Source organism: Pristis pectinata, chromosome 11, assembly GCF_009764475.1.
Source record: "Pristis pectinata isolate sPriPec2 chromosome 11, sPriPec2.1.pri, whole genome shotgun sequence".
Lineage (NCBI taxonomy): Eukaryota > Metazoa > Chordata > Chondrichthyes > Rhinopristiformes > Pristidae > Pristis > Pristis pectinata.
In genome coordinates this window covers 42922325-42935340 of record NC_067415.1, presented here as the reverse complement: position 1 = coordinate 42935340, position 13016 = coordinate 42922325, and the positions used below count along the sequence as shown (strand labels likewise).

The following is a 13016-nucleotide window of genomic DNA, read 5'->3' as shown; positions in this document are numbered from 1 at the left end:
TTCCTCTCCAGAGGCTCAATTTTCCAACACTTCATGGTAATATGTTGGCCCTGGTTACACTGCAGATCCATGATAGTCATATATCATATTCAATACCCTATGTGAGACTTCCCTGCACAGCCATTGTTCTATCCTAGAGGTATGTGTGTGTCCTCATGTAAGAATCAAAACATCTTGTAAATAGAACTTTAACACAGAAGCACCTCAAAACTAAAATTACTCTGAGGCTAAAATCATTGAGGCTACAGTGCAAACTTTCCAGCAATCCAAAATCTCATGAGCATATATTGCACCATTTAATAAGAAGTGGATAAGAGTAGTGCAGATTGAATAGCAGGTTATTATGCCTGCCTGAATGTCTTCATGCTGTTCCACTGCATGGTATAAAATGAGAGCAAGGATTTATGTGACATATTGCAGTAGAATAAAATGCAATGTAATATACTACAGTGCAAAACATCATATTAATAACTATCCAGCTACAGCAGCTGTCAAATTGCCATTATCTTCTGACCCTCATAGCAGAAATGCATTGGTTATGTCAATGGTTCCTTCAATAATTGCACCAATTTGGTTACTGAACCATTCAGATCTGGCAGGGCCTTGGGTCAATCTCCAGCAAAGATGACTCCAGCACGGTTCAACTGTTAATCTCCCACTGCATTCATTGAGGTTTCATTCCCATTTCAAATTTTAACTAGATGATTTGTGCTGATACAATAAAGAGGGACTGCTATATTTTTGAATATTAATGGGATTAAGCCATATTAGATTGTTCATCTGGCCATAAAATATCCTACAGCATCAAACAGGGAATTCTTAGCGTCCTGGCCATCATCCGGGGGGAGGTGGCGCGGTGGATACAATCCCTTGCTGCTGAGAGAAGACTTGGGGAATAATTGTATTGTTGTTTAAGATCATACATACAGAACGTTCCTTTTGGTGAAGTATGAACTATTGTACCAAGTGAAATCACGTCTCTGTAAAAGTCAAAAGTGAGTTGAGGAACCAAAAAGATTGACACTGTACGAAAATACAGTCAAGCAGCACTGTAATATAACTCCAGCCCACAGGGTGATGCTATTCCGAGTGCTGGAATTTCCTCAATGAGCTCGCGAGGCTGAGAGTTTCATCGGTGGAAATGACATCAGGGTGAATTGGGGCGGTGTAAATTTTGTTGAATAATATTTCATCATTTTCTCTAATTAAAATACCAGCCGTAGTCTACTGGCTCTTGTTATCACTGTTCAGTGGAAACAATTAGTAAAGATTGAGCGCAGAGAGAGAGGGAGAAAGAACATGAAGCTGATACAACGTTGTAAAACTTTGTTGCAAGCTTACAACTTCCGAGCTGTGGATCTGCATCATTCATTAGCCGAAAATCCAAGAACGCATTTAAAACGCGGTGAGTGTAAATCACGGAAAATAATGCTGAGTGATCCTCGTTCAGGTAACCTTTGGGTATTTCCCTTCCACATTCAGTTTATGGGGAATTTCCAAAGTACAATAGAAAGCTGGCATCAGGAAATAGAATCACATGAATAAATCTGGGGTATTTGCTCAGCGAAATGAGGCACGTCAGTTCGTTTATTCCTGATCACGTCTTTCAGAAACTTCAACCAGCGTGACCGGTAGTGACCGACTCCATCACTGCTCGCCCAGCGGTGACTTGGGCCTGCCCTGCCCTCTCATAAAGCAGTGGCGGCATTTCACCTGAACTCGCTCAGCCGCCAGAGCTCCTCGTAAATCTTCCTACAAAACGTCATTCCACAGACGCTGACTGACCTGCTGAGTATTTCCTGTTTTAATTGCAGATTTCTAGCATTTGCAATATTTTGATTTTCACTCCTACATCGCTTTTACCGGTGACCAAAACTACTGCGAGAATTCCTCCCCAAAATCTAACCATGAAGTATTACCTCCAAACCCCAGGGCAAACGAATGGAAGGAACTCTCCCTCCCCAATACTTGCCTCATATCACACCCACTGCAATACATTGTCTCTTTCCTCATCATGCTTTCCCCTGAAGGAGCAGTAATTTTGCATTTAGTAATTATGTAGGAATGTTAAGAACTCATGCAACGATTATAAAGTAAAATCTGGTGAATGGACTTGTTAAGCCACATATATAACTCTATCAACATGACAGGGGCTCTACATGATGTCTGTTCATTCCTGAAAAGCCAAACACAGTAAATGATTTTTTTCCATTTTTAAGTGAATGAACATTTTACCAGAAAAGGTATACCGTGTTGCTTCTCTGTGTCCACACATCACTGTAGTTACACCTGCCCTTGAATGAGGCACTTTATGTGCTAGGGTGGCTTCATTTCAAGGCTTTGACCTGAGAGCAGGTCTTTTGTTAATTCGCTTGGGAAAAACGTGCAACCAGCTGAAGATGCAGAATGTAGAGTCATGCAGGAGGCCCTTCGGCCCACTGTTTCCATGCCAACCATCAAGTAGCCATCCATACTAATCCTTTTTACCACCAGTCGGTCTGTCGACTGATAAATATGCCGTCAGTAGTAAGTGCCCTTAACATCATTCAGCTCTTTACTGTACCTTTGGCATGTCCATAATTTTGAAACCTGTGAACATGGAGCAGCTCTCTGATGTTAACTTGAAGTCATTCTGAGGTGAGAAGAGTCTATGTGGCTTCATCTAGTTATATAACAGGATTAATGTTTCTTTATCTATTGAATTGTTATATGATAATGGGGAGTATGTTAAACAATAAATGGTTTGTGTAGACTCTTTCCTTGAGCAACAAAAGGAAACATTCTGGTTTATGGGTTGGATATTTCCTGGCAGTGTTGGCAGGGCCATTAGACGTGTACAGTCAGTTGAAGCTGATTTATTTTGTCTGTTTGCAGGTTTTTTTGCTGCTACCTCATCATGTGCTTATGACACAAGAGTTGAATTATTCTCCCAGGAACAGAGGAGGATGTGTTTTGATACCCATGCTTTAGTTCTGGAGCTGCAGAATAATGGTGAGAAGAAAGCATCGTCTCTTTCAATTTCTGAATTTCACTTTAACCTGCAGTATTTTGTTGAAGTTCAACCATTCAAATTTATTTTCTTCAGTGGGTCTGATCATTGTATTTTTATATACTGTGATTTTTAGCAATTGTTATGCCTTCTAAGTTCAATTTTGGTGATTTCTTTTACTTCCTGTGGAAACAACTTAAAGGAAAAATTGCACCAATACTCTCACTGATACATTCCTCTCTATCACTTTTAATATTCTCATTCCTTCTTTAGAACTCTTCCATTCAACCTTATTCCTATAAAAAGTGAGACCAGATACTCGGTTGATAAGCATTGGTTTTCCCTGACCAAAGTTCCTTTACCCTAATGGAAAATTCCTGAACTTGTGTACAGTTCTGGTCACCACACTACAGGATATGGTAACAGAGGGAGTGTAGAAGAGATTCACCAGGTTGTTGCCTGGAATGGAGGGCCGTTGTTAGAAGGAGAGATTGGATAGGCTGGATTAATTCTCACTGGAATGGAAGAGGCTGAGGGGTGACTTTATAGGAGTTATAAAATTATGAGTGGCTTTGCTAGTCAGAATCTTTTTCCCAGGACAGGGGAGTCTAGAACTAGAAGGCACAGGTTTAAGGTGAAAGGGAAGAAAATTTAAAGGAGATCTGAGGGGTAAGTTTTTCCACACAGAGGGTGGTGAATGTCTGGGACGAGCTGCCAGAGGAGGTGGTGGCAGCAGATACATTCACAATGTTTAAGAGGCATTTGGACAGGTGTATAGGGATACGGGCCAAATGCAGGCAAATGGGATTACCAAAGATAGGCATGGATGAAGTGAGCCAAAAGGGCTGTACGTTTCTATGATTCACTACTCTTCTGCTTTTCATGTGTTTAAAATGTTTGCTTATTGCCTGCTGGTCTTCATTCATTTACCCACTCCATTGGGAACCTTGGTAATGATGTAACATTTGTTTTCTCTAACAGGTAGGAACTATCCTGCTATCAGCATTGGCTCTGATTGTCCATATTTATTCACCCTTCATATTTATTCCCATCTGTTTTCTATCCTATCTTTGAATACCAGGGTCAGACAGATTTGGTTATCGTAGTGTTCATCTGTACAAGCTAACGCATATTGCTCTTGATATCCTAACACCTGAATGTTAGAATACCCATCAATGTGTATAGATTTCCCTGCTCTTGACCACCTCCATTTGGGGGAAAAGATGAATCATAAACTAACTACAATCTCATTGAATAGCAAGAGCCATGACTTCAGCTGCTGACGCTACTCTCAGAAATTCCCTCACTAAGTCTGCCTCCTTCATCTTTTAAGATCCTCCTTAAAATTCAACTTTGGCTAAAGTTTTGGACACCCTTTTAAGGTTCTCTTCCTTGACTCAGTGACACGTGAAGTGCATGGAGCTATTTTGTGTTAAAAGCACCATCTAAATGCAAATATTTGGTGCCTTCAGTAGAGAGTGGAAATTGACTGAATTTTGTATCCAGTTATCCCATTAAAAGACCGTTAAATCAAAAGTGTTAAAATATAATCGGAGAAGCTGATCTTTGCCCCAAGTATACAAGGTTGATTGAAAGTTCAGTTCAGTTTCTTGGTCTGCCAAGTAATGAGGTACTTGTGGATCTCTCTAAAGACCTGACTGAGAATCTATAGGCTCCTGCTTTCATGGTGTCCAATTCTACTGCAAGCTGGAAAACCAGACGGAACCTTGTTCTAGTTAAAACCATGCACTGCTAACACATTTTTGTTTTAGGAAAACTTTGCAAAATTTAATTTTCCTCTTATTTATGATCCCTGCCCAAGAAGATTTGCAATGGAATGGCTTTCTAACTTTATCTCTTGCAATTTTAGTGAGCTGTGACACATCCGATCAAAGGTCCTAACTGTCTTTCCAGCTTCTCCTCAGGAAGTGCTAAGGCTCCACACTGTATCTACGGATGCACTATTAGATGAGACTCTGTCAACTCTCCGGTGGATGTTTCTATTTTTAAAAAAGACTTGATTTGAAAGAGAAGAGAAAAGTTTTCTGTAGTGTTCTGGTCATGGCTTTGTCCCTCAACCAATACATAAAAGCAGATTTAGAGTCATTATTGCTCTGTGGCTGTGTGTAAGTAGGCTGCTGCATTCCCTGCGTTATCCTTCTTGTGGGTGAGAATTTTTTTTTTCTTTTGAGGAGCAGAGAGAGAGGAACTAGCCTGATTACTTCTAACATTCAGCAGGTCAGGCAGCATCTGTGGAAAGAGACAATGAGTTAATGTTTCAGTTCGGAGACCCTTTGTCAGAACTGAGAAGGGGATAAAACAAGTTAATTCTGTTTGCATTTCCAGAGATACTTCCCAACCTGCTGAGAGTTTCCTGCATCGTCTGCTTTTATTTCAGAATTCCAGCATCTGCAAATTTTTTTATTTGTCAAATCAGGGTAGGACTTGTACAGTGAATCATAGCACCCTGGGGAGTATTGTGGAACAGAGGGACCTAGGATTACAGGTACGTAGTTTGCTGAAAATGGCATCATGTGTAGAGAGGATGGTGAAGAAGGCATTTGGCATGCTGGCCTTCATCAGTCATGGCAATAAGTATTAGAGTTGGGACATTATGTTGCAGTTGTACAAGACATTGGTGAGGCCACACTTGGAGTAGTGAGTACAGTTTTGGTCACCCTGTTCTAGGAAGGACATCACTGAGCTGGAGAGAGTGCAAAGAAGATTTACGAGAACGTTGCCAGGACTCAGTTATAGGGAGAGGTTGGGCAGGCTAGGACTTTATTCCTTGGAGCATTGAAGACTGAGGGATGACCTTGCAGAGGTGTATAAAATCATGGGGAGCACAGATAGGATGAATGTACAGTTTTTTTTCCAGGGAAAGGGAACAAAAAAAACTAGAGGGCATAGGTTTAATTTGAGAAGGGAAAAATTTAAAAGGGACCTGAGGAGTGACTTCTTCATGCAGATGGTTGTGCGAATATGGAACGAGCTGCCATAGAAAGTAATTGAGGCAGGTATAATAACAACATTTAAAAGACACTTGGACAGGTGCATGGATAGGAAAGATTTAGAGGGATACAGGTCAGACACTGGCAAAGGGAACTAGTTTAGGTGGGCACCGTGGTCAGCATGGACAAGTTGGGCCAAAGGGCCTGTTTCTGTGTTGTATTACTCTATGACTAACTCGTTATTCTAACTGGAATTATTTTTTAAATTTTTCTCTTTTTTTATGATCAGGTTTTCCAAAAGAGCAAGCAGAGGCAATAGTTACATTATTAGCAAATGTAACCTGTGCAAATATGGAATCCACGTACAAGGATTTGGTAACTAAAGCACAGCAGGTAGGTGCATCTCTTGTGAGAGTGTTTTCTCAAAACTGATTTTTAAAGATGTACTTTTGTAATGTTCAAATGAATTCTAAACAGTCTTAAAATTACTCAGTGTATTACGTACAAACATTGTTGTCTCTTAATATGTGAGGAAAGTAAAGAAATTAACTGAATTTGCTGAAAAACAAATCGTAGTGATGTCCCTTTTCCTGTAAACCATTGACAATAAGGAACCAATGCTGAGATGAGAGCCTGAGGACTCGGGGAATAACATAACTGAACCATTCTGAATGTATTTTTGGAAAATGTGTTTTATACCCATCTATTCCTCCTTTGTCTCTTGGTCTAATCTTTTCCTTCATTTGCCATATTCTGAATCTAATTTTTCTTTTTTAAATGTCTTTATTGTTATTTCTTGGTTATGAATATACATGACTTCCTCTTGTCTTTTTACATGACTGGAGTTTATGAAGGCAGATGTTCCACTGCTTCTTGCTTGGTTAGTGATACTGGGGATATAAGTAGCCCAATCTCTATGATTTGACAGCAGTGTGAATCTTAATAATCCCAGGTCTAGTGGATTTGCTGTTTGATTCACCACCTTCATCCCTGCTTCATTGCACACAATTGTTTCTAATGTACAACAATAGTTCGATGTCGAGGAAATTACAAATCATTCTCCTAAAAGGCATAGAGGAATGTAAGCATAATTACCATGGCATTCAATTTTTTTTTGCTTTGTCATCTTAACTTTTATGGTTGTTACAGTCGTAAATATTAAAATCCAAAGTTGTATCATGTGAATTTTTCATATTATAAGGACATAGCTATCTCTGTTAAGGATGCACTTAATTAGGTTAACTTGCTGCTATATATTGCCCTTAGTGTGAAGGTGACTGCTAGAATCTGCAGAGAGTTGATGTAAGATGAGTGTAAATGATTGTCGGCATGAACTTGGTGGGCTGAAGGGCCTGTTTCCGTGCTGAATCTCTCCATGACTCTCTATGACTATGACTAACATTTTGCCATTTCTCGCTTTCGTGAGAAGATGATGGTAGACCTATCTCATGGATCATTACAGTTCTTGGGCCAATCTTGCCCTCACAATAGTCTTTCATGAGTCAGTATTGAAAATAAAAACATCATGGTATGAGATCTGGTGTGGAGGAGGGGGGATACTTGGGACTGATGCTGCTCCAAAGGATTTGCTGCTTTGTTCATTTTGTTTTGGTAAAGGTTCCAAAGTCTGGAATTACTAAATTGTACTTGGCAGCTTGCTTCAGTTCCTGTCTTGGTTACTGCTGACCTTGTTTAACTTTTTTTATGGATGCCCTCAGCAAAGCTAGTGATGAGTATTTTGTTACACTTAGACCTGAGCCTTGTTTATTGCGGTGAGTCTTTTGTGAGAGTCAGGAGGTGAAGTGCCCATGCCTTGCTGCTGTAACCATGCTGTTGATGGAACTAATCTAATTGCACTTTCCCTCCTCCCACCTTCTCTCCCATTCCACAAGAATATTGTGGGTGATGCACTTGAAGGTTATAAGTTTTCTCATAGAAAATGAATACTATCTGGCCTTTGTCCTGATCTGAATTCAGTCCAGCTCCTAATCTAGTTGGGTTATGTCATTTTGCTGTTAGGGATAGCATAAAAGGAGCTTTAACTTGTCAGTGAACAGCCCACCCTTCTGACCTATTGTAATAAAGCAATGCCATTGATACAGTTGGTTGACTCAATGCCAAAGACAATGCCCTAAGGATCTCATTCAGCAACATCCCTAGCATTGCAACATTTGGTCTCTAGCCATCTCCAGCAGTGACCTGTCATCTGTTGTGACCCAGATATCACAAGTGTTTCCCATTGCAGACCATTAAGCTTTATTTTTCTTAGTACTATATTAATAGGAATACTGTCAAAGTACTGAGGGCCATTCCTTTAACTTTGTATAACTGTATTCTATTATGGAACACTTGTATACAGTCAAACTTTCTTAATTTGATACTCTCGGGACTTTAGTGGTGCTGGGCTGGCAGATTTTCTGGACAATCAGATATTATTTTGTCAATACTCCAATACACTTTTAATTCATTTAACATCAACCTAACACTTTAAGTTCACAGTAACATTTCAGTGAATGCGATATGTTTAAAGGGAGTGCAGGAAACACAGCCAGTTAAGTTTCAAGGAAGGGCAGCCAATAGAACCAGCTGAATTTAAAGAGAGCACAGGAACTGTGGCCCTGGCAAGTGCAAAGGAGCATGGGAACCGGGGCCCCTGAGAGTGCAAATCACAAACATCTGATGAGCCAAATGCCAGACCATTGGGATCTCCCAATGATTGGATGTGTCGAATGGTGAGGGGGAAATGAGATCTTTTAACATTGGTGGAGATGACAGGTACAGCCAAAGCAGAATGTGAAACTTACCAGTTCATTCATCTCTCAGTCTACAGAAGTGAACATTTGTTTGGAATATTTCTTTCTTTCAGGAAATAATGCTGCATCAAATCATGGCCCATTTAGACTCAATAAGAAAGGATATGGTTATTCTGGAGAAAAGTGAATTTTCAAGTCTGAGGATGGAAAATGAGGTATGACTTCAAACAGCACTGTATCACTAGTACTGTAGGGATTAAACACTGAATGAATTAAAACCAGGGTTTGGAAAGGCTTGCCTCTCTTTGCATCATACTGCACCATTCCACTGCTGGCATTAGCTCTTGATACAGAACCACAGCCCCCATGTTCTATTGGTGGTCAGTTTTTAAAAAAAAAGTCTCAGTGGCAGGAGGAAAGGGTGGAAGAAAATTGAAAAACTATATCATGTTCACCACCTTCTCTGCCTGACCATGAAACTACTTCTGTTATGTACACAGAGAGTCAACTCCTAGATTATGGAATTGGCCTCTTTCAGTGTTTCAAGGCAGTCCTTGACATCATTTGTATGTGCTTCTCCTTTGTGACTGCACATTTTTTAAGAGGAGAAAGATGGTTAATTGTCCCATCGAATCTCTGCACTTGGTTTGGCTCTTATCAGGAAAAGGACTGTTCTGTGTCTGCTTGTGTATTGTGGTATTACCGATCAATTGGGGTAGCATTTCACCTTGGGACAGTATTCTCAACCCTATTCCTGGTGGAAACTATTGCTTAATGATAATTGCTTCCCCCAACCTCTCTCCACCCTGTCACTTGTGGAAAGTGGGTTAGCTAAAGCCCCACTCCAGACATGTAATCTAGGTTGACAGTTCTTTGCAGAGAGCACTGCACTGTTGGAGGTAGAGTTAAACTATGGTGCTTTCAGATCAATGTAAAAGATCTAATAGCAGTGTTTGAAAGAGTGTAGGAATTCTCCCCAATGACTTGAACAGTATTTGTTCTTGACTATCACCACTAAAGAAGATTATTTGGTTGTTTCCATATTGCTGTCTGTCAATCCTTGATGTGAACAGATTCCTAGCTTTGTTTCCTATTTTACAATGACTACACTTCAGAAGTAATTCATTAGCTGTAAAGCACTTTAAAGGTCCTGCAGTTTCAAAAAGCTGTGCATCAATACAAGTTCTTTCTTAGTGGGGTCAGGCCTGCGACACAGTAAGTGCCAATTATAGCACAAAGGAGTGCCGTTAATGGCTAAACAAAAATCTCAATGTACTTGCATAAATCTTCTAATATATTTAGCTGGAATTTTATAAATACTGTTTGTTTCTTCCATCAGTAAAAACTTGACATTTCCTGTCACTATGGGCTTCTAAACAAAGGACTGGCGAGAACATGCTAACTAAATCTACAGCGCACAGTGCAGCACAAACCAGCCTTTACACTGGATCCAGAGCCTTTTTTAAGTTGCTAGTGTGTCTGGCATAGCTCCATTCACTTGACCTTCATTTCAAAAGCAAGTTTAATTGATTTTTCTTTTGTTTATTTTTCAATTTAAATTTTGTTTATAATTAGTTAACAGAATGTGCTTCTAATTTTTTTTTCCTCAACTGTTACAAATGGTCTTTGATCATTGCAGAAGCATGAGCTGTCCGAAAGCAATCAGGACAGCTCATTGGTGGGGCCTTGGTTCCTGCAGCCTGGTTGCTGCTTTTGCCCAGTTCCCCTATTGCCATCACTTATCCTTTAACAAACGTCACAAATGTCCTTCTGACTTATTAATGTCATTAGGACCATCTGCCATCTCCCCCAGTATAGTCTGTACGTAAATCCAGTCTCGCAGACTTTTAACTGCCCGATAAAATGACATATCAAGTCACTTAGTTCAAGGGCAAATAGGGATAGACAATAAATACGACATTCCAAAACTGAATTTTAAAAAAAAGATGAATTGATTATTTTCTCATTACCATTAGTGAACATTATTGCCGACGTTGTGGTCCAGATGTCAGTGATTAAATTTTACAATTTAATGGCTGCGATGTTGGAGAATGCTAAGGTTTCAGGATATAAACACAGTTATATATGACCACTGTTCATGACTAGTTCAGACCTCCATAATTTCCTATTAACTTTTTAATTAAAACTGCCTTTGCTAAATGAAATCCACATCTTCAGATTTTGATTTTTAACTTGTCACTGCAGTTTGTGATCAAAGTCAACCATTCAGTACCTGGACCAGATACATTTGGTTACAGATGTGAATTTCTTGTTAAACAGTGTGATTGGATGGGGCCATCATACTTCAAATAGTGAGAAAGCGCTTTATCAGTATTAATGTATTAGCTGGCAATAAAAGCAGATGTTGGAAACACTTGGCCAGCACCAATTGAGAGAGAAACAGAGTTAATGTTTCAAATCAGGGCCCCTTCATCAGAACAGAAAAAAGCTGCCAAGAAATCATTCCCCTACCAAATGGAACATTTTAGCAGCTGGTTAGCTGAGACACGAATGAAATCCATTTTCAAAGAGGAAATAGCTGATCTCAATGTTGATTTGAACATGTGATTGGTAGTTCTATCATAATTTGGTTTAGTGGATATTTCTTGGGGAAGTGAATTGAATGAACTCTGTCAGTTTAATTAAACCATGGCTTTACTCCTTGTCAATATTTAGTTGATGGGAATTTCTGCTCGGCCATGTTGTACAAGCAGTTTGACACTTCAGTAGGGTTGAATGGAGTGGTGGTGAAATAGGCTGCCGTCTGGTTACATGTGGAAGTTGACATTGTGTTTTCAGATGGTGCATCTGAGGGGCAGCATGAGGGTGATAAAGAGGCCAAGGATAGATCCTTGGGGTCACCAGAGATAATAGTGTGAAAGCAGAAAGGGAAGCTGATGACTACCTCACTACGACTGGATAAGTACGAATGTAAGCCCGTCCACTTGGATGATGGTAGTGTGAGACATTAGAGGAGGAAATGGTGTGGTCAGCTACATCAAAGGTGCAGAAAGATTGACAAGGGCAAGGAGGAGTAGACTCCCACAGTCAAAGTCACTTTGTTCAGAGCTGTTTGAGTTCTGTAACAAGGGCAGTAAATAGATTGTCAAATCTTATATATGTGTAGAGGGTTTCTCAGAGGCCAGTCTTTGGTTGGAATAGCAATACCATTACTCCTATACATAACGGAGGCCTTTGGACAACTCCATTGTTAATGATTTGTATTTGGCTCTTTCAGCTCTGATGTGGAAATGTTTGACAAAAGAGCCGAAACCTGTCAAATAATTAACAACAGGCATCCCATCATGCCTGGGATCCCACAGCTGTATGTGACCTGGATTGACTGCAAGGATACTATTCACATTTGGTTGCTATTCCCTTCTTACTCTTTGTTAGCGAAGTGAACATTTATTGAACATTAAACTGAACATTTATTGGGGAGAAGTTGTTACTAGTCTGCTATAATTTGCAGAGATTCTTTTTGAATACAATCTATAAGTAGGCTTCATTTGCTGCAAAATACAATTGTTTGCTTCCAACTCTGGCTGCCACAGAATATTAGATAAGATAAGATATCTTTATTAGTCACATGTACATCGAAACACACAGTGATGTGCATCTTTTGTGTAGAGTATTCTAGGGGCAGCCCACAAGTGTCGCCACGCTTCTGGTGCCAACATAGCATGCCCACAACTTCCTAACCCGTACGTCTTTGGAATGTGGGAGGAAACCAGAGCACCCAGAGGAAACCCACGCAGACACGGGGAAAACGTACAAACTCCTCACAGACAGCAGCTGGAATTGAACCTGGGTCACTGGCGCTGTAATAGTGTTACGCTAACTGCTACACTACCATGCGAACCTATACCATTCTGTGAATCCTACCATGAGTGACTGCTGTCATCGTCTTGTGTGTGTAGAAAATAATGCTTTTTTGATTTCCTTTGCCCAGTTGAGCCTTAAGAGTTTAAGTAAAAGGCTGCTGATGAACTTGGGGACACTTAGCTTTCAACATTTATGTCATTCTGCAGCCAGGAACTGCTGAATAGGAAGAGTAGTGTTTTATCTCTCATTTCCTTAATTCTGAGTACGATAGTCAGCTGGAGACTCTGTGATGGGGGATCAGAATCGGGTTTATTATCACTGACTTGTATGATGTGAAATTTGTTGTTTTGTGGCAGCAGTACAGTGCAAAGACATAAAAGTTACTATAAATTACAAAATAAATATGCCATTTGCATTTATAATATTACGTTAACATGAATTTTACTTTCATGTGCAGTCGTCCAGGTTTTGTAATTCAAAGATCATGGGGCCCTGCCT

General features: G+C 40.0%; 1 protein-coding gene across 3 annotated transcripts in view; it reads left to right on the top strand.

The window, feature by feature from the left end:
* The first annotated feature begins 1122 nt into the window (after nucleotides 1–1122).
* The window catches only part of ccdc90b (coiled-coil domain containing 90B), a 54174-nt gene continuing 42280 nt past the window's right edge, over nucleotides 1123–13016 (top strand). The window contains exons 1-4 of one of the 3 annotated variants that reach the window (XM_052026053.1): nucleotides 1123–1405; nucleotides 2875–2991; nucleotides 6230–6333; nucleotides 8807–8908. In XM_052026053.1, the coding sequence (XP_051882013.1) occupies nucleotides 1300–1405; nucleotides 2875–2991; nucleotides 6230–6333; nucleotides 8807–8908 (429 nt within the window). In that variant the 5' untranslated portion in view covers nucleotides 1123–1299. The remainder of the gene's footprint in view (nucleotides 1406–2874; nucleotides 2992–6229; nucleotides 6334–8806; nucleotides 8909–13016) is intronic. The other 2 variants (XM_052026052.1, XM_052026054.1) reach the window with 2 other exon arrangements.